Source organism: Amblyomma americanum, chromosome 1, assembly GCF_052857255.1.
Source record: "Amblyomma americanum isolate KBUSLIRL-KWMA chromosome 1, ASM5285725v1, whole genome shotgun sequence".
Classification (NCBI taxonomy): domain Eukaryota; kingdom Metazoa; phylum Arthropoda; class Arachnida; order Ixodida; family Ixodidae; genus Amblyomma; species Amblyomma americanum.
The window spans coordinates 95,383,310-95,409,156 of NC_135497.1; the positions used below are offsets into that span (position 1 = coordinate 95,383,310).

Sequence of the window (25,847 nt, forward strand, 5' to 3'; positions counted from 1 at the left end):
GCGAAGGTTATCTGATTGGTGGCTAAAAGCAAGACAGGAGTAAAATTTCACAAGACATGGCTAGGTGGCTTGAGCCACCGCCCGATGTAAAGGGTTCAGCCGTATCCATCCATCCATCCATCCATCCTAAAGTCCCTTCATGAGCTTCTAGGGGCTTTAAGGGGTATTCACACGGGGGATGGAATCCCTCCCGAACTGACGGCGGCTGCGTACACGTCACGCCTTCGAGAGTGCTCGCGGCGACGCAGTTTCCGGTTTTGGTCCGGCGGCCGCCGCCGACGGGGGACGGGACCGTTCGCTCGGCCGCTACGTCGGCTACGTTCAGTCCCCGCGTCCCCGGGAGATTAGGCGGCACTTGGCAGGGCGCGCGTTGGGGTCGCTGTGAGTGGCGCTCCGCTGTCGACGGAGCTGTATTACTTCTTGCCGTGGATTTTGCGCACGTTGGACGAAGAGGAATGCGTGCACTAATAAAAACATTTTTGAAGTCCAATATTTATGAACTGGTTAGAGCAAGATGCGTTTTGTGGCATACGTCGTCTTTGTGTTTGTCTGCATCTTCTCAGAGTTTCTTCTCTTCTATCTTTCACGCATCTCTTTTTTTTCGTCTAATTTTTCCCCCCTCGACTGTCGGCATTTTCCCTCCTCAGATCAGCACAGCCCCGCTCCTTGAGCATGGTAAACCCAGATGGCGGCTTTTGTTGTAAAAAATAATAATAATCCGGTGTCTGATGCGTTCCAGCATCCACAAGAAAACTTCATGCGGCACACGAAGCAGTTTCTGGTATTCGTCCGGGTCATCTTCACGGAGCGTGTTATACAGACTGTGCTGCACACCAAGGGACTTTTCTTGCATCCATGGCTTCACCCAGCACCGCCGCTTTTTCTTGAAAAGATCGTCGTCATCCTCGGTTTCAAGTAGAGCCGCCAACAACACGTACTTGCGCCTTTTTGCGACGTCCATTTCCTGCTCTGGATCCTCTAGCGCCAGAAAGTTCGACGTGTATTCAGCTCCGGTGCTGGGAACTGTCTGTTTGCTTCCCTTATTCGGTTTCTTTTCCCTCTTATCTCCCTTCAATCTTTATTATTTTTTTTTAGCCTTCGCTGTCTTCAAAGAACAGCAAAACCGGCCGTCCGGCCCTTTTTTTAACCCCTCCCACGCCGCCCGGCCGCTTCGCGCGTCTAGATCCCCGCGGCGGCTCCCCGCTGCCCGTGTGAATACTAAATTTGGGAGCGGGGGAGGGGTTTGGCCGGCCGGTGACGTAGCGCGCCTCGTCTCCCCGTCCCTCCGCGCCGAGGTCCCCCGCGTGGGCGAAAGTAGGAGGAATGACTTTCCTGTCCGACCACCTCCTCCATGTGTCCGACGATGCCGACGCGACGTATGCACGTGAGCAGCGCAGAGTGGTACAGCACATCCGATAAGAGTGGTCAACGCTTCTTCAGTGTTATACCCACCTCAGGTATTTATGAATTCACTGTACATTTTATCCAGGCCTCTTGGCGTAACAAGTTCACAAAACCGTTGCGTCCTTCGTGCCTTTTGTTTTGGTCACCGTTGACCGTTGCGATTTGGAATTGCCCATGGTGCCGTTTACTGCAGCGGCTTTGCTTTTGCGAGATGCGTTTAAAAAGTACGTTTAGACTCATTACAGCAAAAAATAAGGGACTGTGCTGCTGTTCTCTACCGTTCGCTACTTTGGTTTGCTTGCTTACGTTTGTGTGTGTGTGTGCCTCACTGTCTGGCTTAATCTGAAGTGCGTCGATGTTATAGTTTGGTTTATTTTTTATGGAATTTAGCGCTTGCATATATATTATGTGCTTGTTGTTTGTGCGTGTTTTCTGCAGCCGCGATATGTGAGCGGCATTATCGCGCAGGCTTCGCTAACACCAGTAGGTTGGGGCAGCGCGCTGAAAATCGAAAGCTCGCAGTGAGCTGCATACAGAAAAGCCGTCGGAGTTGGTTTTTTTAGATGCACAGGCAGCTTTGGTTCGCGATATTCGTGCTGAACTCCCCACTGTGCCTCGCGGAAGTGTTGCTCGAAATTACTGTGCACCGAAGTGCTGCCGCTCCAGACACCGCTTTTACGTAGTACAACCTGCCGCCTGCTCTAAGCATTGTAAATTTCCCTCAGCCCTCCTCCCCGGCTGTCCCTGACGTTTCTCACTCTAAGCGCGCACGATCGACCATATAATGGAGGGCACCTAACTCCCCAGTTTTCCTATCTCGTGACGCATCTCTTAATTATCTCGTTCATTTCTGTCGTGTCCGCTTTCGTGAAGATCCCAGAAACAGTTTCGCCCAGTTCGGTATGGCTTTTTTGACGGTTTCACGTCGCTTCCGCCCGGTTGGGGGAATGGGAGGACGAGGGCGCTTTAGGGTCTTTGTAAGCGAGGCAGCGCCTTTTGCGCGGGCCGCTTTTTTTTTTTTACTTTTTCTGTACCCATCTTCGTTCTCTCCTCCCTTTTTTTCACATACGCAATGCAAAGCTAGTTTAAGAAAAATTGCACCTCAGTCTTAAAACACCTGGTCTCAAGCCTCCTACAGTGCATTTGTCCTTTTCCAACAGGTTCTGGCCCAAGGACACCCATCAGAGTGCCCACAACAGCACCATGGAACTTAACCTATGATGGTAAGTGCACAAAGAAAACCTGAGAATTTTTTGCAAAATGCTCATTTTTGCATTTGCATTAAAAACTGTGGACCGATAGTCTTGATATTTTCGTGATGCATATCGAGAGGTCTGTAATAGTGCATCAATTTTACTTTAATGCAAAAAAATTTCTTGATTCTCCCATTTGCATAACTCATACATGTCATGAAAATGTTCACATTGTTCAGATACAGCTGCGTAAATACTTAAGCTGTTTATTGTTTTCAGAACAAAACACATAGTTATAGGCATACGTTCAGTCACTTTGTTCACAAGACGCCGCCGCGGTGACTGAGTGGTTATGGCACTCTGCTGCTGGCCCGAAAGACACGGGTTCGATCCCGGCTGCGGCGGTCGAATTTCGATGGAGGCGAAATTCTAGAGGCCAGTGTACTGTGCGATGTCAGTGCACGTTAAAGAACCCCAGGTGGTCGAAATTCCCGGAGCCCTTCACTACGGCGTCTCTCATAACCTGAGTCGCTTTGGGACGTTAAACCCCCATAAACCAAACCAAACTTTGTTCACAAAGTATTTAAATTGCTGATAATGCAACATATATAGAGCACTCGAGATACCAGTTGTCTCGCAACCATGTTTACATGAATGTGACCAGTCTCGACTTTCTAGCATATCAGATGTGGAAAATGCGCACCCGTTCCCTGCCACCTGCACTTGATGCCAGCTTCAGCTTGCCGTTCCACAGCCTACACTGGGCATGGCACCACGAATCTTGATGTGGTGCATGTAAACGATGACCCAGCAGCCGATCGAGATACATGAGGAAATACAATGTGCCGCAGTCACATTTTTGTAAACTTCGCTTATGTAGCCGAGTATGAACTAATACAAAAACCTTTACTTTGCAAGGGTTGTTGCTTTCTATCAATGTTTCATAAAATTTTGCCAGTTCTCTAATGAACTGCTTTCTTGCCACATTTAATTTCTGTGGTTATGAATATGTGGTCCTTAGATGGAAAAATCTTCCGACCACTACATGATAAACTTCACCTATGAATCCTCATTTCTGCGTGATTATATTCATTACTTCAAACAAAACACGACATAGCATTGCACGATAGGCAATTAGTTTCCCTCTGGTTGCACCCTAACAGTAATTTGTATGGGATCTAGGCTGCTCTGTGAGGTTTACAAAAAGACTCTGTTTTTTTTCCTTTTTTTTTTTCAGGTGAAGCTGGCCCAGTGGCTTTAGTGGTGCCAGACAGGCCAGTGTTGGACAGGTAATGGTGACATCTGCACCGGAAGCGCCAAAAAGAAGGCAGAGGAGACGCACATGTGCATACACTGCTCACATCCTCAAGTGGATTGAGAAACTGCATTCTGAAAGTGACAGATACAAGAAAGTACTGGGCCGGATTAGAAAAAGGCATCAGAAAAGGCGAATAACACATCATGAGGCTTTAAAAAAGCATGATCCACATTTGCTACTAGACTTTTTTTCAGGTGAGGCTCTGCTCTATTCCAGAACCGAAAAAGCGTTTTCATATTTGCTGCCGCAACCTCCGAAGAATGTGTATATTATTAAAGGAATTAGATTCTGCCTTCGGACAAGAAATCACATAGTGTGCCCAGTGCCCACATATCGAATGTGTGTAAGAATCTGGTTGAAAGGAGGCCAAACCGGCAATGTATGTTCTGTTCAGTAGGCTGAAGTCTCTTAAGTTAATGTGCCACACAAGGCTACATGGGTACACCTCATTTGTCAACAGAAGCACAGATACAAAGTTGAAGCAGATGCTCCCGCCAGAAAGAAGCGTAAATATACTGTTTATATTCATGAGTCATGACGCGTGTTACTAAATGATTAAAATATTTAGTTCTTGATTGCTGCCTACTGCTTATGTGTTCTCTCTTTGTTGAAGAATTTATTAATTAAAATATTTAGTTCTTGATTGCTGCCTACTGCTTATGTGTTCTCTCTTTGTTGAAGTATTTATTTGTCATGTTCATAAGTGTTTTGTATTTGTTATGCAAGGGGGGTTGTGGCTCTTCTTCTGAGCCACATCACCCTTGTGCTGTCTTTCACACACACACACAGTTCACCACAGTAAGTGATGTGGCTGCTATGCTAGTTTATTCTGCTCTGGTTGTGCATATATTGTACTTGCTTTTGCTGCATTACTTCTTTTATGAAATGTAAGGTTGCTTCCTGGAACTGTTGTGTGCCATGTTAGTCTGAGCATTGTTATGACCAGGGGTTTTGAATGTACTTATTACTGACACATACTAACAGCTTACAAAAGGCACCAGGGAACCCCATGTTAAATGGCTTCTTTCTCCTCTTGTTCAACAAGCACATAGCCATACAGCCACTTGAGAAATGCCAGAATTCAATTAATAATGATTAGCTGTATGCTGAAATCAGTCTCTATAAGCAGTTGCATCATGAACGTTATATATACTGTGTGCTGCTCTGTTCATGTTTTTGTTTTTCCCCTCTACTTTTCAATGTTTCATTTTGTGTTTTGGATTTTTCTTGCAAACTCGTATGCTTTTATCTGTTTTGTTGTAGTTTCTTGAAATTGTGGTTTATTTGTTTACTTTTGATTACATGCCTGTATCCCCCCCATGTAATGAGGGCCCTTAGGGGTATTTTGTATAAATAAAATAAAATAATAAATATAGGGCAGCCATGAGGTACCTGCAGCTTTCTCTTTACTGAAGGAGTGACGTCAAAGGTCGATTAGTAGCGAGGCAAGGCATAGGGCACTGCTCGCAAAACGCAAGATGGCTCGCGAAACTGACACAAGAGCGGAAACCTCAGCTGCAACGAGAGTGGGACCATCCCTTACAAGCTCCCCCCTGACGCCTGAAGACTAAGTGCTGGTTGTGGAATATCTTCCAAAATGCAGCGTTTACGATGACACATAGCCCGCTTTGCCTGCATGTATCGGTATCGCAGGACTTCAAGCCCCGTGGTGAACCCAAATGCTTAACCAAACCCAAGGGTTGGCTTCGAGGTCAGTGTTTCTGTCATGCGTTTTTCTCTGGCCCTCTAGGCCTTAAGACACAGTTTCCAGACTCCAACTGACAAAAATGAAAAACGATCAAAGCGAATGCTGCGAAACGACCGCAGCAGCATGCTCAAACCACAACTTTGCCCATTCCATTTTCCACAAGCCGGCCACTTCCATGCGCATTGCGTCTCTTATCATAATGATCTAAAACAAGATCACTACCAGTAAGGTTCACAGCCAGTTGTCGACTGCATCCTGAGCACTCCCTTTGCGGCAGCCCTCCAGGGCCAGCAGCGCATTAAATTTATGCAAGGCCTAGCATTATCATTTGCGGGCTTGTGCCACGTGCTGACAGTCAGTTATAGAGAGGGCAAGTTACCTCATGTTACAAGTGCAAGATACTGTCGTTCAGAAATCTCGTGTTTTGCCGAGAGTTTAGACAAACAAATTCGAATTTATGAATGTTTAGGAGGTTCAAATAGTTTGAACAGCAAAATCGCGGTGCAAATTGAATAGAATATTTATTGTCAAACTATCCGAAGTTCAAAATGGTCGTACACAGCTACACGAGTAAAACAATTGATAAAACTTTTTGCATGTGGCATTCCATAACCTACATGCAATAAAAGTGCTTGTGAACACAATTGCTGCGAAAGCACGAAGCACAGCAGAAGTGAATGGACAGTACTTCTCAAATGACTGCAGTTGGGGCGAGTAGGATGGCCACATCATAGTATTATGAACAATTTTCTGTGGTGTGTTTTATGACAGACTTTTTGATGCATGCAATGTTGCATTCATTGCCGAGTAAGAGGGCTTCTGAGGTTACAAGCAACTTTTCCTCTTTTGGGTTGCCATTGTAACAGTGCTTGGGCTGCCTGTAACATCAGATGCTGCATCATGAAACTATTAATACCAAGTTATATCCCCTTCAGGCGCTGTGCCCACATGTACGGACATTACCTGAACACTATCAAATCCTGCTTATGCAAGGTGCATTCCAAAAATGTGAATGCAATATTCTGAAGTCTGGAAAACTTTGTGCAGAAAGATATAGGGCCAGGCATGCAAAATGAACACAGCATTCTTTTTTTTTTTTTTAAATAGATGTGGGGAGGTCACCCAGGAAGGCGACTGTGGTCACATTTATTGGAGGGTTGCCAGAGAGGAGACAGCAGCAGAGCAGTGGCGGCAGCATCCGGGGGCACGTCCGCTTGCGTGGTCAGCATGGGCGGCTCATGAAGCTGATGAAGCTGCAGCATGGTTGGAACCTGCATCTGCAGTGGGCTCCCGTTGAACCTGCGTTTGGCCACCGCCGAGCCACTGGTCTCGGGCTTTGAAGATGCGAACACCAGTGGGGAGCAAGGGCCCATATCAGTGGCCTGGTTTGACTTGAGGACAGGCGCTGGCACTGGTTCAGGGTCCTTGTCAGGCAAAGTAGAGTGGGTGACAATTGCCATGCTTGGTTTTTCTGTCAGCAGTTTGGCCTTCTCATCCTGTTTCTTGCGACTGTTAGTGCAGTGCGGACCTTTGCAGGAGCTGAAAGTGTGGCTAGCAGGTGTGGGTTTGACCGAGACCTCTTTGGCATCTGCTGGCCACAGCTTCGACATCGCTGCAGAGGCCTGATGAGGTGTTGCCAAAAACCGTGACATGCATGCTGCTGCATAGCGCACCTTGTCAACAGGAGGGGGTGGCGACAACGTCTGTGTAGGGTGGTGTGGAGAGGACTGGGTGGACGTCGTCGTGGGCTGACACGAAGGAGAGCAAGGAGGCAGGTCCAAAGAAGCGCAGAGGACACTTCTGGGAGCAGGACATGCAGCCAAGCTCGTGTTGAGCCTACCTGGTGTGTCGTGGAGGGGACGGCTGGGCTGGAAACGCTGGGCTAGAGTGGCAGGGAGGCGGCCACGGGCTGCCGAGGTGGGCAGTGCTGTGACGAAGGCGGCGTGGGCGAGAGCAAGGCTGTGGTGCTGGGCCAGCTGCTGGCGATGGCAAAAGCAGATCTGCAGCATCGTAGAGCGGCACTGGGACGTAGCAGACGCCACAGTCCACCAAGGCGGCTGCGCTCAGCTCATCATATGGCCGGCAGCCCAAGACAGGGCAGGCGAGTCAGCGCAGCAGGTCGGGTGGGAGGATATCACAGAGGGCTGCGTGTTTGAATGGCTAGATGGTGATGCCGTTCAGGTACAGCACAACCTCGAACTGAGCGAACCACCTGTCGGCGCCTTGAGGCCGGAAGAGGCGGGTCGAAGGCTGGGTCCTGCCAGCCCGCCATCCAGGAACGCAGCTGAGGGAAAACGTGTGGCTCGACGGGTCACCTCAATGTGGAGGTTGCCCAGGAATGCGACTGCGGCCACATTTATTGGAGGGCTGCCGGAGAGGAGACAGCAGCAGAACAGCGGCAGCAGCGTCCGGCCCTGGCCAAGGTTCCGAGAGTTCTATCCAGAGCATGCTGGGGACAATTCGTCCTTTTTGGCATTTTGCCACTGCCAGTCGCAGGGTCGCTCCAGATGACTCCACAGTGTCAATTTTTGTTTGCTTGTTTCGAAAGCAAACATTTTAAAGTGCACGAAATGTGTTGATTTATTTACATGATACATATTACGACAGGAATGAGTCAAAAGAGTTATCATTGAGACTGTGAAAAAAGTACCGAGTCACATTGTGGATGTATGAGGACCCAACAGAAATTGGATAATTAATCATCAAGGTTGGAATTTCTTCCTTGAAATTTTGGCATGTCCCTTACAGAAATCTGAAAGTATGAACATTTTCCCCTCCACTGGATCATAATTCGCACCTGAAGTCCAGGTATATATGTTGAGTCCACACAAGGCAACTCATCACTTCATATGACTCCTGCCACCTTCTGATCTGTTTTAATGCATCAGCCATTACAGCCAGTCTCTCATCCACAAGGATAGACCTTGGGATCAGCACTACCACAATTGCGACTCTTTAGGACGTAGTACAAGCTCTATGCCACCATCTGCAGTTCAACAATCACACATACAACGAAAATCTTCAAGAGCGATGTAGTTCATTGTCAGGATTTATTTACATATCGGCATGAGTCTCTGCAGGTGGTTCCTTTTGTCACATCAATTTCTTTAGTTTCTCAAGCCTGAAAAGAAAGGAAACAGATGAGTAATGTGGGACACATCGTGGCAGTGACCAGTAACACAGATTTCACAACGTCAAACAGTGCATTTATACATTAGATAAACTACAGCACATCAACCAGCACGATGAAAACCATGGACAGCTAACATAACACTTCCAGATTTATCTATAATAAGGACGTTAACATGAACAGCAATCTTACACATTGTCCATTAGGTTCTAGAGGCTGGAGTTTTGAGTTTAAGTGTGTGGGCCACTAGCAAGGCATTTTAGTGCAATATATAGCAATTAAGCTGTCATCATGTAGCTTATGGCTTCTCCATAACAAAATTTCCTGATTAGTTAACTGGGGTCACATGACCAATCGGAGAGAACCACTAAATTTGAAATTCCTTGATTGGTCATTTGGGAGATGTCATCAGGGTCATGTGACCCCAAAGGAACCAGTTGGAGAGCAGTGCCAAATCTGCAATTCTGAAGGATCCCCAATCATTAATGCAATAGCATTATGGTTTTCATCTAAAAAAAAATTACTGGCTTCCCTGCAACGAAATTTCCTGGTTAGTCGAGAGAAGTCGTGACCTTGTGATATCACAACGTGCCCACCGTAGAAGGTGGCATCATGCCCATCAGACTGCCCACTGTTGCCAAAACCAATTCAGTTGCCACCTGCCCACCGTGGTGTGGCACATGAGTCTTATGGGAGCTCAGGAAAAGCAACCTGGGTCCCACAAGCGCCACCAATGGCTGTGTTTGAAACAGCCAGCCCCCTGCCAGGGTAGTGGCACATCACTTAACTGCTGCACCACTGCACCAGTAGGGGTATGAGGACTCCCCACAATCTATGACTGCGATTGAGAGGGTTGTGAAATCATCCACACCGCGTGACCTCCAGTGGACCAATCACATGGCACTGCCAAATTTGAAAATGTGAGGACCACCAATTTTGGAACTAAACCCACCCCAGAAAATTAGGTTTAGTGGGTTGGATTAGTATAATCAATGGAAGGTACTGGAACATTCTAGAACGTGATGACTCATGCTGCCATATAAAGGCAATAAAACTGGTTCCAACCAGAGTTCTTGCAGGAGAATCGCAAGAACACAGACACTCACTGCAGACATCACAGCGGGCAACCTAAATGGTATCGCATTTTCTTTAAGAATGTGGTTAAGAAGGCCCCCACGTTTTTGGCCAAATATTTAAATGCGCTTAAAAAGCTTTTCCTTTCAGTGAAGCTGTTTTTACGTACTATGCTCACTGCAGGCATCATAGCAGCGTCACCAGAAAACCCAGTACAAAAGTCTCAAGTGCTATTTTATAACGTAAATGCAATCTGCTATGCTCAACTTGGTCGCACTGCCTCAGTTAATGGCACGGGACGCTGGCTAACTTAAGGCCAACATGATCAAAGCTGCATATTATTATTGTCAGACACAACACTTTATGGAAGGGCCCATAGAATTGTAAGGGATATTCTCCATTTCTGTGTTTCATGAACAAATTAAAGTTTTGAAGCATGGAAGAAAGTTCTAATAGTGCCTCATAAGGCTTACTCTACATCATGTGATCACAACAAATTTCTCTTTTGTTTTTTGCCAGTCGTAGGAGACTATGCAAGTTCCAGGCAGGAGTCAGCCAAGGCACACTACTCGGACTACGTCCTGGGTAACACTGCAGTAGTAACAATACAAACAATTTTAATTAAATTCTGAAAATAATTATAGAAGAAAAAGGTATGGGCACTTGCTGGTCTTAGAACATACATCAGACTTTACTGCCACCAATTTGTCATCACCATACATGCATCCATAGTGCTGCTCTGTAGCACGAGTTATGCAATCTGTTTGGTCGACATTGCCCTGACATAGCACATCCATACACAAAAGTCAGCAATTGTGTGATACTCTTTGTGCATGTTTGTTTTGGTGAGGAACTAAGAGCCCTTCAAATAAACATCAGAAGTAAAGGTAAATTGTAAACGGCAGGGTTTAACATCCCAAGGCGACGCATGGGCTATAAGGGAAGCCGTAGTGAGGGGCTCCAGATTAATTTCGACCACCTGGGGTTCTTTAACTTCCGCTGACATCATACAGCAAACAGCCATTTTTGTATTTCACCTTCATCGAAATACCACCGTGGCTGGGATCTAACCCATGACGTAGTGATCACCAGCTGAATACCAAAGAAAATAAGCCACTGCCAATGAGCTAGCATGATGGTTTAGAAGCAAAGGTGTAAGCATAATAAAAAATTACAGCATAGTAATTTTATTTAATTTATTTTTTATTTATTGATACTGTCAACCGTTAGGCCGTTTCAGGGTGGATGCAGACAACAAGTACACACAGCCAGAAGTATAAAATTTATGTACAAACTTAGATGAAATCAGCAATCATCACGACACAGTCATCTTGCCACGCAGATACAGCCAAAGTGCGTCAGATAGTACGAGTGTTCTTAATAATATTCTCAGTTTCAGACCACCGAGGTTCGGAACTGCAGGTAAAGAACAAAATGAATGACAGCAATGGTAAAGGGCTTCTATAGGCTTAAGTAACGAGACAGACAGGTTTCAAATCAGTATAGATTGCCTGCTTGTAAAAGGACCTGAGGCAAGGAAATCCATTCAGCTATGGTTCTGGGGAAGGAGTATTTAAAGGAATCAATTCAGGCCGTCATGGGTGCAACCTGATCTTTGTGAGAAGATCTCACAGCTCCAGAGGAATGCTGTTTCAAGTAGAGGCTTGTGTTTAAGTTAAAGTGGTTCTTGTATAACAGATAAAACAATTTTAGCCTGGAAACCTTCCTTGGTTTTGAAAGTTGAGTTCATGGAGCATGTCAGTCACAGAATCTGTCAATCTGAATTTTGACAAAATGAACCTAGCCGCCTTTCTCTTAATTTTTTAGATCCTGCAGCTCAATTTGGTTTGTCTGATACAGACCCCATATGACGCTCGCATATACCAGTGTTGGTTGTACCAGCGCGAGATAAGCTGGTAGTTCTGCTTTTGTGGAAGCATAGTTCAGTTTTCTTCTAATCAACCACAGTTTCGTTTCGGCCTTTGAGCACATGTTATTGATAAGTGTATGCCAGTATAGATTTGAAGTTATAATAACTCCTATATATTTGAAATGGTCGACTCGCGTTATATAGTGCCCATCTATTTCATAATTAAAAGAAAATATATTTTGATTTTATTGAAATTGTAACAAATGAAGTTTTTGCATAATTGATTTCCATTTTGGATACTGTGCACCATTTATTAATAGCACTCAATGTCGAATTTAGTATTAACTGGTTTTCTTGGTTTCAAATGACAGAGTAAATTAAACAATCATCTGCAAAAAGCCGGAGTTTAACATGGGATGGAGTAGAAACTGCAGTATCATTGACTTAGCATAAAAGTAACAAGGGACCCAGCACAGACTCCTGAGGGACTCCCGAGGGTAGCCCCAGGACGTCTGATTTCGCGCCATCTAATTTCACGAACTGGATTCTGTTAGTTAGATAAGCTTGTAATAGCTCAAGCTCTGAAAAAAAAAAAAGCTAGTTTTTTTTATGCAGAGGCTTGTAATCTTTTTGTTCAATAGGAGTACTTTGCACACGTTGCATCACATCAGGCCTTCTTGACACCTTAAAAAGGACACTGAGGAACACTACATTGTTTTATTCTTACTAAAATTCAATTGCTTGGCTTTTTATTGCTCTCTTGCCATTCTTTTGGCAACAAAAGATCCATTTATTGTAGAAAAATTTGAAGTTTAAAATCAAATGTTTGTTTTTCTTGCCGCTCAATTCACTTGTGACATTAATGATGACGTTAAAAGCATTAGGGACTCTGTGATCGCTGGTGGAAATGAATGGTGCTGTGCTCTAGCCTCAGAGATCAGCAAACAAAATATTACTTTACGTCACCGCACCAACGTGCATATGAAGACAGCCTACGGCAATGATATATCTACTTCATTTTATGGCTTTTTCTAGCTTATAAAAAAATCAATTTTTAGTGAAAGTAAATTTTTTACAATTGGAATGTGGTAACCAGTTTATATAAACTAATTTCAATTTAGTATCCCCAATGTCCTTCCCTGTAATGGGCCTAGCAGTAGGTGAACATATATGGTGAAGCGCCAGTAATGTGCAAAAAAAAGCACCATGCCAAAGAACAGTACCCCGCCTAAATACCCATAAACTGCTCCAGTGTTCTTTGGAAAAATAAAAGCAAGTTAATGGCAAGCTGCCATTATGCAACATTTTTTTCAGACCGGCATGTCTTTCACGTTCCTGCCTGCCTACTACAACACAAAGCAGCTGCCACTTGGCATTCGGTAATCAATCTGCAGCATACAGAGAAATGAAATGAATAGAAATCTGTTATAAATTTTTCTGCAATGTATCAAACAAAATAAAATAAACAGAGAGAGAGGAAAGGAACTAAACTGATGGGTTACACTCTCCAGCTGTCATGACAACAGAAAGACATGATGTTAAAAGGCCAAAAGAGTAAAAAGTCCCCCCAGAAGAGTCAGAGAACTAGACACAGGCTCTCTTGATATCCAGAGTCCAAGCCATTTTACTTCACACAGCAAGTCAGAAAATAAAAAGCTTGTTTCCAACCAAGGAAGAGACGCAAAACACGCAGGTGTGTTTCTCCTCTTAAATGTCAAGCACTCAACTTGATGACTTTCTATATATAGTATCCAAACAACAAGTCAGTCTCAAAATATCACTGCAACAAATATTGACCTCAAGTCCTTGCACGTTAAAGAAAGGGCAAAACAAAGTGCGTACATGCTGTCATAGCAAATTTTACAGCCTAAAATGAAAAATGCTGAAGTCTGCTTTGACAGCCTGTTGCATCCCAAATTTTACGGACATACAAAGGGAAGCTTGAGAGTAACTTGTGTTTTCTTTTTTTTTTTTTCAGGAAATGGCAAAAATGCTTAAGTTCATGAAAATATTCAGTTCATAAATTTTTGTTGCCAACAAAAAAAAAAACACTAAACCAGCAAACAAACAAGCACAATGATGCACTGCTTTATGTGCATACTACAAATGCACAGCTATGCTAAATAAAAGCTGGAACTGACATGCTCACTGCTGAGTATGCCAATAAAAAATATGAAGTACAAAAATCCCCCACCACGTTTTCTTAAAGCGACTCTGAAAGGGACTCTAATAAAGTTACGGTATGCCTAGCATGTTAAAGCATGGCGCTTCACGAATATTGACCAGCAAGAATTTTTTTAATGCTCTTTGTTGAAGCTAAGTAATTTGTGTTCAAAATTTGAATTTCAGCGTCTTCGCGCCTTTCCCTCTCCTCTCATCACTTTTTGCAAGCTGGAAGGTCGGCGCTCCTCCGCCGGCCCCACCTCCGAGGGCGGAGCTTCTATACCCGCTGGAGCTACGCGGCTTATTAGCGTGTGGCCATGGTAGCTGCCTGTCATCAGAAAGAATCTAACCATTAGCTATCTCTCAACTTGTATACGCAGGTGCTAGCGATGGAGGAGGAGTGTGCAAGCATGAAAAAGTCACCGGGAAGGGCTCGCCAACTTTCGTGCCTGATTTTGTGGGTTCTCAGCTACGTGTAGAAGTTTATTATTTGACCTAGGATTTCGTGTAGAAGTTTATTATTTGGCTCAGGTTTTCATGACAACACATTGCAGTGATTGAGCGAGTTGATGTGGTCTCCTCGGAAGGTGTTTCAGAGCCGCTTTAAAGTTAAAATCTGTGACCTTTAATTGGATGCTTTCAGTCTTAATTTCTTATGATTAAAAGCGATAACTGATAGTATATCCTACGCTCTGGTCCTACATGAAAGGGAACACACTGCCTCAGTTCAAGGCACAATATAGGTATTTGCCATAGTTTGAATTGAGCACCATGTGCATTACAAGGCTTATTACTTATTCAATACGAAAACTAATTGATAGCCACTAAGAAGTACGGATGCTGGAAGGTTAATGTTTGGTTCAATACTAGTGAGCTGTTCTTTTTCATATTAGGTGGCACAGTACCTCCATGCACTAACATAGAGGAAGCAATGACTAAGAAGGAGGAAAGCCTGTTTCATTTTTACAAATCGAAAGTGCATACCTTGCCATAATGTCCTTGTAAGAGGGTTCTTTCTGATACTTTGTCGATTCTTCCCCTGAACTGTCACTGCTTTCGCCAGTTTCACTGCTCTTGTGTCCAGAATCTTTTTTCGTTGTTTCTTGCTTTGAATGTTTCTTGTGCTTCTTCTTCTTAAGTTTGGACTAATTAGAAAAAGAATGAATACAGCCATAAGATCAAAAACATTTAAAAAAAAACAATCATTTCCAGATCAGATTAGTAATGCTGGTTTCATGGCTAATTTTTGTTTTCTGAGAAACTTTTCTGCAAAATGATCAAATGTTCCTGCTTAAGAAATCAACTCTAACTTTATTAGATATTGTCGACTAATGTCACAGACAGAGTGCATGTCACAAAAGGACATTTTTGCGCATGATTAACGATTTTTTTCTAGCAATAATAATCTTCGAAATACATGTATGATGATTTTAATGAACTCCTTTTCTTTTTCCCACAAAGAACAATATAATGCAACATAATTTTCCACTTATAGATTTGCCAGTGCCTGAGAGTCGTGTTAAATTACGAAGCAAGTTAATGAACGTTCTTTTTTTATCTGCGCTTAAAGTTTGAGTAGTTTCTACTTTTTTCTATATCTTTAGCAACTTAAAACATTTATTGCACAATGTACACACCGTTTTTGCATCTATATTCAAGCCAAAGCAGTAAATGATTGTGAATAGCATCTAAAAAAAAAAAGGAAATATCAGGCTAAATGTAAAACTCGACAGGCCTCTTTAATGAGCTGAACTATGTCCAATTTCAACAAGCCTGTTTCTTAAGCAAAGTTTATGACTGTTTCCCTTTTAACTACCTACTTTTAACAAAGCATTCACCTTATATAGAGGAGGTGCTGGGTTTGCTCAATGCTACGAGGTAACCACTAGTTTTTCAATGGGCACAAACTTTTTTCCGGCCTGGTGCTTGGCTTTCTTTGGAGTGAAATGCTTAGAGAAACGGTCTTTTGACCAATATAAAAACTGCAAGGGGTGACAGATAAGTTCACATAAATTATACAGAAAAAGATTTAGAGATGAAAACAGTTTCTCTCACACAAGTCATTGATGATGCTAAATGTATAAATAAAAAAAAATGCAGTTTGCCATCTTCTGGCAACACAATTTTTTTTGTAAAAAAAAAATTATTTCAAACTGTGCACACAGTCTTCCCCTCTCCCATTCAAGTTTAATGAAAGAAAAAAAAAACGTACGAGACCACTATTACCATTTCTATCTGATTATTACCACAGACACAAACAAAAGAGAAAATGACCACATGGGTAATGCCACATTTGGCCGGAACCTACTTTGAGTTTATTTTTGTGTTTTTTGCCACTCTTTGATTTGTGATCTTTCTTCTTATGTCTGTGGGAGTGATGTAGGCTGGATGTTCCATGACGAATGGCTGAAAAAGAAAAAGAAGCAACAAGCAATAATGCCTCAATAATGAAAAACTTTCAATATATCAATGGTGGAAAAAAAACAAAGCACTCCAGCCCGTTCAAAACTCAGTACAGATGAATGATGTGATTTAGCAAGATGGATACAAGCTGTGCAAGAAAAACTGCTTGCACGTCAACAGCACTGCAAAGATTACGAAGCATAGTATTTGCTGTCCTTTTGTTTACTACACCAGATAATACATGCCCATTGAGGGTGGTGCTGGTAAACACTCTCAAGGTTCGGTCACACTGCATAAATAACCCTCAAAAGCAGAAGATTGGACAGCCGTCACAGTAGCTGAGCTGGTACAGCACTGGAGATGAAATTTGGACATCGTCGGTTCAGATCCCACCGGCGGCATGTGGTAGTTTTATCTTCTGCTTTCTCATCAAATCTTTCAATAATTACCCTATTAATCTTCCACTGATGAATACCACAAATTAAAAAAAAAGAAAAATGAGCCGATGATGAGGCAGCGATCGAATATCAAGCGTTAACACACCTAACGTAGGTCGCCGGTTTCAAATCCCTGCCACGAGCTCGACTCGTAAGTTAACCAGTAAGTTTCTGCTGCACAAAACGCTGAACCGCATGATACCATCCAGAACATTCTTCAGCAAACAGTTGGTCCACAAATTTTACATGAATATCAGGACTAAGTGGCCTGACTTTGACGCCTGCCAGACAGGATTTATACCGGATCGACCTAATATAGCTTCGAGTTGTGGTGCTCAGGCATCACGCTGCCACCTGCTATTATTTTATTCCGTTATGTAACCACCTCGGTTACCATGGCAGCCACTGGGTTATGATTTGCATTATAACGCAAACGCTGAGACCTGAAATTGAGAACTAAAGCTTAAGACTCTAAAAAGCATCCCCAATCCTCCTTGGTTCCAGTGACTGTTAGCTTCCATCATGTGTGTCAGCAGACTAAGTCTGCCCTGTCCTTTTGATTATAATGCAGCAGCACTAAATTAGCCCTTCACTGGCTACCACATTAATGCACATAGGTGTTATTGCCTTCTTGTACCTTACTCATTAGCAGGGGTATTTATATGAGTTGTAGCATTCATGAAATTTTTCAGATTTTTAATGTTATCCCTAGACACAAATGCACACACACACATATACACACATGAGAGAAAAGGGGATGTGGAGGAGGAAAAACATTTTGTCTGATGTGATCCTCAACTCTCACTCCAAGTCATCCATGATAGCATCGGTGTTTTCATTACTGATATCTGTGGGAGGAGTGATGATTAATGAAGGTAAAATGAAAAATCACTCAAAACTGAAAAAAAAAAATGTACTAAAAGAGAGCATGCCAAGGAAAAGATTTATTTACTAACGTCCAAGTCTAACTTTTCCCTGCATACCCTTGACAGTAGCATTACCCACTTCTCATTTATTAAACGGCATTCTGTGCCTTCTTAGTTCTCTTGCAGGAGTGGGTAAACAACCTTCAGAAGTCTATCACATCTGTCACCTGTCTAGGTTACAACATAGAGTTTTCAGCACTGTTACACCCACCTGACATTTCTTTCTAGAATTAGTCTTCACCTTACCAAGAATTTTTGCTGCATTCATAAATGCACTGGCACCGCAGCAAATACAGTTGCTGAAGCTAAAGCATGGCAAAAGCCAAAAGGAGTATAGACACCAAATTTTTGGCTGCATGTTTTCTTCCTTGGAATGGTGCGTACGACATTAGTATACATTGATCACTACACAGAATTTGCCTGCACCCTTTAAATAATTTATAATTATTTAAACAGCCCAACGGTGGCTATGACATCGAATTTAGGCAACTTCAGGTCACATGAAGCACAAAGAAACTGCATTATTATTCGTTGCTTTGCCATTTTTATTCACTTAAACTCTAATGCTAGCCTGCATCAGGATCTGGAATGACAACGAATAAACAAGCAGCTATAATAATAGCGTTATGGCTCACGTGACCTGAAGTCAGATTCAGTGCTATAGCCACTGTTCGGCAGTTGAAACTGAAACATTATGATGGAAGAATTTAATTATAAATGGTTTACTGGGCAGTGGCAAATTCTGTGCGGTGATTTATGTTCACTGATGTCTTGTACATAATTACAAAGACCAGCAGTAATGGCTTAATGGTTATGGCGTTAAGCTGCTGAACCCAAGGTTGAGGGGTCGAATTCCGAGCACGGTGGCTGCATTGCAATGGAGGCAAAATACAAAAAATGCTCATGTGCTGTTCGGTGTCGGTGCATTGTAAAAAACCCCAGGTGGTTGAAATTAATCCAGAGCCCTCCACCCTGGTGTCTCTCATAGCCAATGTGCAGCTTGGGACATTAAACCCCGTTATACCACACCATACCATTACAAAGAATGAACGTAGAACCAAAATTTGGTGTCTGCAGTTTAATAGCTGCAAAATGCTTCCAACTGAGATATCTAGAACAGTTGAGTTGTGCTAGAGATTTGTGGCATTCATTTTCTGCATATTATTTTTGGTTATTTTTCACACCTTCCAACTCTCTAGTTTCCTGGTGACACTTAGTAAAATTGGCTTTGATGGTCAAACACCTGACATGCTGTCAAGTTTACATAAACACATTAAGCTCAAGGGCTTGCACTTAGGAGAACTGAATTTTGTTTGTAAAATCAAGGAAATTGTGAAACTGACTTTTATAACACTGGGTTTCAACAGTATCTGAAAACTTTTTGTCGTTTTACATTGCTGTTTTACAGTTATAAAATTGCTTGAATTTATACATTACAGAAGCTGAAAAACAGGAGAATTTCACTTCTGCCCATGCTGTGTGATGTGGAGAGCAGCAGCTGATGCAGTGCAGCCTCACCAATGTCAAAGATACAACTAGAAGCCTCAACATAAGCAGTGTTTTGATAAAATCAGACGTCCTACAATTGCAGCATACTATAGCAAAAGACCTGAGGTGCTACACTTCAAGTGGAATAATTTCACCATAACAACGCTCTACTGTACACCACTGTCAAATATCTACATACCTGGTCCTGGTGCCTCGGTGTCCACAGAGAAAGGATCCCCTGGTGGCAACTTGGGGCCGTAGATGTTATCATCAGGTGTCTCTTTGGAAGGTGATGGCCTCTTATCTGAGGAAGAGCTGGCCACAGTGCTGCTAGCTGCACTGGAGTGGACATCTTGCAGAGGCTCTGCAGGTGGCCTACGATTAAGCTTTTCAAAGTCCAGGTTGGCAAAAACTCCCAGGGCAGGTCGCTGTGGTCGCTTCACCACTTCAACTGGGCTGCCCAGCTGTTCAACAACCCCTGCCACAGCTTCCTTTGGTGTTGCTGCTTCTCCTGATGCAGCCCGCCCATCTCTGGGTTTCTCATCCTCATCTTCAGAAGACTCTGAAAAAATTGAATTGAAGAATTCCAAGGGCGGACGTTCCTCTTCAGGTTCATTGCTGGAATCCTGTACCTGAAAGATATGGTAATGCACAGGCGGGTTTGCTATCAAGTACATCAACTAGCTCTTGACAAAGAGGTGGCTGAGATAAATAAATTCTAAAAACTCGCACCTTTTTAATTTATGCACCACTGATTCACATGGCTTGTGTTTTATTTCGAGCTAGTAAATGAAAGTCCAACATTACTGGCTTATTCTAATATATTTCCAACATTAATAAATGAATATGCCATCTGATCCAATGAGGCAAAGACAGCTTCAACATTTTTATTGCTTCCAAGTGTACAGGATCAGCTGCAAAAATTTCATGGAATATGGAAAGAGGAACAGAACTGGATTTTCTTGCTGCCCAGGTATGTTGTACAGAATTCTAAAATTGGAGGAGACACTTAAGCACCGCCTCAAGGGTATGACAAGACAGCGTAATTGGTTAATTCCTATATATGCACAAGGTCATTATCTACTTTACATTCATAGATCCCTCGGAGTCCTCATACCCCTCCTGGCACAGTGGTGCAGCGGTTAAGCGGTGCGCCACTGCCCTGCGACGGCATGTGCTCCCAGCGCTAGGCCGTGTGCTGCCCAGATTGCTCTTCCCGAGCGACCAATCATTAATTTAACTGCCACCTGCCACGGTGGGCAGTTTGTGACGACACCATAAGGTGACGTGACCTAGGAGGCCCACCTGCCTCCTAGGTCCATGCCCGTGATTTTTCGCTCACAATGCTGACGTCGACAACACCGACATCGGATTTTGTGCTGAATGGGGCCTCCTTTTGTCTGTATGACCAATACAGTGTACCTGTAAGTTCCAGGCTGTGAGCCAAAGCTGTGAGAAGATTTTGTTATGGCTCCCATCTTCCATAAACTTCTCCAGCCAACTGTAGTATCAATTAGTATAAACAAGAAAGCTTCAAAGATGGCATATCACAAACTCATTATAAAACAAGTGAAGAATCTATTATACAGCCTGAAATTAGAATACTATAATAAATAATACCAAGCGTGATCAAACAGTTTAAATGAACGCCAGTCACATAAAATTTAGTTCTACTGTACATAGCACATTTTATTTTAGCGAGTGGTGTTTTCTGTGAAAGCCAAAAATGGCCCATGATGGCATGCAAGATTTCTGTTCAAAAATTAGTTTTTAATCCATACAGCACAAAGTTAGAAGAAAAAGCATCGTCCAGAGAATTATGCATTCTTTAACAACTCTAGCATATTCAGCTTACGGCCCACGACACGTCTAGTAAATTCATCAGCAACTTTTTCAGAATGTGTAGTCACATCTCTAGGTCATGTGGACTTACCATACACTCACAAAAGTACACAGGTGTCTAAGAATTAGAAAACAGCATTTCTTTTGTGGCTGTCACAACAGCAGTTAAAAAAATAAAAACAATCCAATAGACAAACAAACGGGTTCCTACTTTTGAAAACCATGCTGAGACCACAGAAGGAACCACACTCCTAGCATCTTGGCTCCCATGAGCAACAAAAGAGTCAAGAGTACTTAAGCTCACTGGTGAAGGTGACAAAAAAAAAAAAAAAAAACTTTTACATTGCTGCCAGAATTCGTAACGCAAAAGCCTGGCCATCAGTGCTAAAGTTTTTTTTTCCTGTCGTTACCAATTTCTGAATCCATTAAAGGGACACTGAGGAGAAATTGAAGTTGGCTTGTATCGATAGAATAGCAGCTCCTGATCACAAAAACGCCACCCTTACTGAAAACAAAGCTCTTGTAATGTAGAAAATAGTAAGAACTAAAATACAGGTGTCGCCGCCACAGGCTAATCTCGTAAGTACAAGCGTGACGACTTCCTAGGACAAGAGGCGCCACCTTGGAGGAATTTTCCTTACTTCATGGAAGCCACGAATCTCTGAGGCTGGCAAAGGAAGGGTGCGCACGGCACCGCTAGCTGTCAGAAATCACGGAGTCTGCGTTTACGTCACATATCACGTCACTCCGTTCTGAGACGTCATAAGAGTTGCCGTGGCGTCATAAGAGTTCCCTGAGTTTGAATCAGAGCGGCGGGAAAAACTTTTTCATCTTCGAATCCAAATTTCTTTGAAATAAATGCATCCTTCGCGCCCGGACAAGCGGCAACAAAGCCATGAAATGCCGAACTATCAGATTTTGCTAACAAAAAAAAAAATAATACAGTTCTCCTCAGTGTCCCTTTAAAATAAGCTGTGTAGACAAAAGGGCTCACACATGTATCAGCATACTGCACACACAATGCACACTCTTAATTCAAAGCATTTGCTGAGCACCAAAAGCATGCACGTTTTGTGCCTTAAATTTGCACACTGCATTAGTGCTCGACAATGCCTCCTTTCAAGGTGGGGCAGGTAGTGAAAGCTGGTCTTGGAAAAAAATTTTTGTAAATGATGTCCGAATAAAGAAATTGTCAAGGAACATGTAGTTTTGTGCGCTGATTCCAAATATGTGATTCAATTTTATGGAAAACAAGTCCTTGTGCACCTATATAATAATGTTGTGTAACTTTTTGCCAAGAGCTTTCAATACATTTTGCTGCAGGAAACTTGCTAGAACACATGCCATTTGCTTATCTTGACATCAAGCTATGCAATAAGGCAAAATTATTATCCTACATATCATAGAAGTTGAGTTACAGGGTTTTGAATTTGCCACTTCACGAACGGGAAGAAAAACTTGTATTCGTGATGACTTCAAAATCCTATAACTCACCTTCTACAACAGGCAGAATGATAATTTTACCCTTATTGAATAGCTTAATGCCAAGAGAAACCAATGGCATGCAATCTAAAGTTCCCTGCAGCGGAATTTCTTTCAAACTCTCGGCAAAAATTTACATAACATATTGCATAAGTGCATAAGGACTTCTTCAACACAAAATTAAATTAGATATTTGGAATCGGCAAGCAAAAATACATGCTTCTTGAAGATGACATAATTGTGATTTCATTAATAACAATTTATTTCTGAGACCCTCTTCCCCCCTTAATGGTGGCCTGCATCCTGCAATGTCAGTTGCTGTGAACTAGCAGAATTGGAAGCGAGATAAGCATTAAGTAATCACTTAAGCTGTAAATACCGATGGCCATGCCAGAAAGCTGTAGGGGCATCTATCATAACACACAAGGGTATTAGACATGAAGCTGTGTCCTTCCTATGCATACATCCTGGTATCACTACCATCCTTATTTCGTGATTTCATGGTAGGGCGGTGTATTAAACTTGGCTATGGCAGTTCAAACAAAACTTCTCATAAGTGCTGAACACATACCCACTTGTAAATTCAGGCTGTTTACATAACAGCATCACGAGGAGATTGGACCACCAGTCAAATTTTGTCATTTCACCACTGCAAAAGCTAAACTAAGTGGCACCCTTGACTTCTTGGCTTAGCAAGAAGTCAAACGGCTAGCATATTCAGAACAGCAAGCAGAGCCTGGCATGCCAAGCTACCTAATTCCGCAACAGCAGACTCTTCCGCAAGAATGGCCAGCAACATTAAACTAACTCTTGATCTCCTGTCCTAGTGCATTCTAATCATGTCACCGACGGCTGGCTTAGTTCAAACGTTGCTACCGACTTAAAATAGTGGCATGATTTTTTTTGTTATTTCTGACCAACAGATCCTATAGGTGCAACTGAACACAAGATGGTAAAAAACAGCAAGGTGCAAGGCTAGCACTGTTTCCATGCAGCAATGGATGATGCAGCCAAACTCATTTAGCATAACAAAAAGCAATGGCACTGCATCTGTGCATGCTGCAACATTTGTACTGCCTGTCATAAGACACGTTTTCATCCATAACAGACTCACCTCTTCTTTATCAGGCTGGCTTTCCACAGCCCTTGACAATCCAGGATTTGAGGTAGCAGGTTCAGAAACTTGATCAAGGCCTGAGCAAAATTGGGAACGCCCAAGTAGCCATGCTGTTCATTACAATCCACACACTTTAACTCTAAAGTGAAAAAGGAATTCCACAAGGAAGCTACAATTGAGAACAAGAAAGAGCCAGAAATTATGCAAGACCTCTGCGAATTCCTCCTTTTGGTCTTCACACCAATAAAAATTTTAAGATTTACTGTTCCTCTATTCAAGCAAGTTGTTATACTAGTATTTCTCAAATAAAATTTAAGTTGTAGTAATTACCATGTACTAAAACTGATTACTATGTCAGGCTCATTATTCAAATCAAGAAACTAGGTCCAAATCTACATCTAAAATAATGCCAGTGAATACAAAGGTTCTTGCTGTGAAAAACTACTTCAGTTACTAGAATGGCACCCATCACCAAGGGTACACCAAAACCTCGGAAGGCTGTCAAATTCTCCACTTGCACTTGCATCATCATGAGAATTCATTCATGCCAATCCCAAGGCCCACTGTTCACATTAATGCACAAATAAGAACACTAAAGGTAAGTGTCAACAAAAACAACAAGCTGCGTTAGATTGAAAGATTACTTTTCACAAGAACTTCCGACTTCCGGCCAGCATTGTAGAATGCCCTACTACTGAAGCATTTATGAATGCTGTCAGAATGCGGTCAGATAGTAATTGATGATTACGGAGTGTTCTCGAGATTTTTTTTTTGGGTTTCTGCACGCAACTTTCCTTCATCTATTTTTGCTTGTGAGTGCATCTCATTTGTTGAAGGCAGCGCGTTGTGCCTTGATTCGTTTTGCGCATGTCACTTATGTTTTTTGTTTTTCTTCTCCCGCTCCTGCTTACAGCCTCACCTAGAGGCTAGCAGTACTGTGTAAATAAAATAAAATAAAATAAAAAACTATCAGCATCTTTTTTGTTGGGTCCTTCATTTTCTATCATAAAAGATTAAAAATTGTTCAATATCTGGCACTGATGAGGCATATGGTAACACATTTGTTCCGTTTTGGAAGAGGAAAAAATGTTTTTAAGATCAGAGCATTTCAAGGCGGCTAGAAATTCACTGCATTTTCATTCCTCATGAGTAAATTTGAACGAGTGCCTTTAACTGAAAATTTTTGTTGGAGAATTCAGACTTGAGAGAATCACAAGGTGCGCTGAGTTTTGCAAGGGCAGAGTTTAAAAGCTCAGAAATGAATTGATTTCCTGAATCCACGATGAATAAGTTGACAACATGACTCTTCCTCATTACAGCAGTGCTCTTTGAGAAATTCATTTTTTTGTTGTCTACGGCTAGTGAGAACACCATATCAGTCTGCATAGTGTGCAAAAGCTGACAAAGATAAATACCCCACTTCTTTATTATTATGATATGAATACAAGCCACAAGGCATCAAACTTCAGAATAACCAGACACTACAACTAGCACGCAATATCAACCGACTTAGTATGTTTCTCCTCATAACCTGGTCACTGCCCAAGCCTAGACAATTCACATAGCAGGTGGCATAAAATGACAAAACTTGTGACATTTAAACAAGCATAATACAAAATCATACCTTCACTGTCATCAGGTGCTTTGCTGGGTTCCTCTTCTTTGTTTGATGGTGTCAAAAAGTTGAAAACAGCATGTTTATCAACTGTGACAGTAGCCAGGCCAACTTTTCCACAGCTGTAAAAAAGCATTAATCATAAGTGTAAACAAAAGAAGGCATTTCATAAAGTTTTACTAAATGTCGCCAACGGTACTTAATAGTAAACTTTGTTCATTAAAATACATAAATTGTATCTGAGAAATAAAGATACAGAGCTAGCCTTACCGGCTTAGCGTGTGAATACGTGAAGGCTGTTAATAGCCTTGGTTTAGCCATATAGCCCTGCATAATCCTATGAAACCACCCTCAGGTAGCACATTCCTCCGCCCTCGTCATAACTTCCAGCTTCCGCGGTAGCCACCGTCTGCACTCTTTCCTTGGCAGCCACCGTTCAGTTGCACATTCTTGTGCTGTTATCATAACCTTCCAAGCCACAAGGCCACCTGTCACCTCCCACCCTCTCCTCTCTTCCATCTACCTCCTCTCCCTTAAACATGGGGTGGGGATTTCTCTCTCCAGTTTGCCACCTGCCTACCGTGGCAGGTGGTAACAGAACTGAATTGAATTAAATTCCATTAACTAAGCTAATTTTCTATGTAATTAACGTTCTATGGCTGACTGTAAATTCCAGG

General features: G+C 42.6%; 1 protein-coding gene and 1 long non-coding RNA gene across 3 annotated transcripts in view; one reads left to right on the forward strand and one right to left on the reverse strand.

Moving 5' to 3' along the window:
• The first annotated feature begins 1,289 nt into the window (after positions 1-1,289).
• Positions 1,290-19,239, forward strand: LOC144113267 (uncharacterized). Of its 2 annotated transcripts, XR_013310718.1 has the most exons (5): positions 1,290-1,457; positions 2,565-2,627; positions 3,835-5,626; positions 10,347-10,412; positions 19,066-19,239. It is a non-coding gene; the product is annotated as an uncharacterized LOC144113267 (long non-coding RNA). The 2 variants fall into 2 exon arrangements; XR_013310717.1 differs by lacking the exons at positions 10,347-10,412; positions 19,066-19,239 and having other exon boundaries at positions 3,835-4,558.
• The window catches only part of LOC144113266 (G patch domain-containing protein 1), a 45,330-nt gene continuing 28,124 nt past the window's right edge, over positions 8,642-25,847 (reverse strand). Inside the window, exons 11-16 of the mRNA XM_077646252.1 lie at positions 25,180-25,292; positions 23,553-23,632; positions 19,314-19,746; positions 16,169-16,266; positions 14,845-15,005; positions 8,642-8,744 (exon numbers count right to left, since the gene is read on the reverse strand). Coding sequence (XP_077502378.1) covers positions 8,717-8,744; positions 14,845-15,005; positions 16,169-16,266; positions 19,314-19,746; positions 23,553-23,632; positions 25,180-25,292 — 913 coding nt within the window. The 3' untranslated portion in view covers positions 8,642-8,716. The remainder of the gene's footprint in view (positions 8,745-14,844; positions 15,006-16,168; positions 16,267-19,313; positions 19,747-23,552; positions 23,633-25,179; positions 25,293-25,847) is intronic.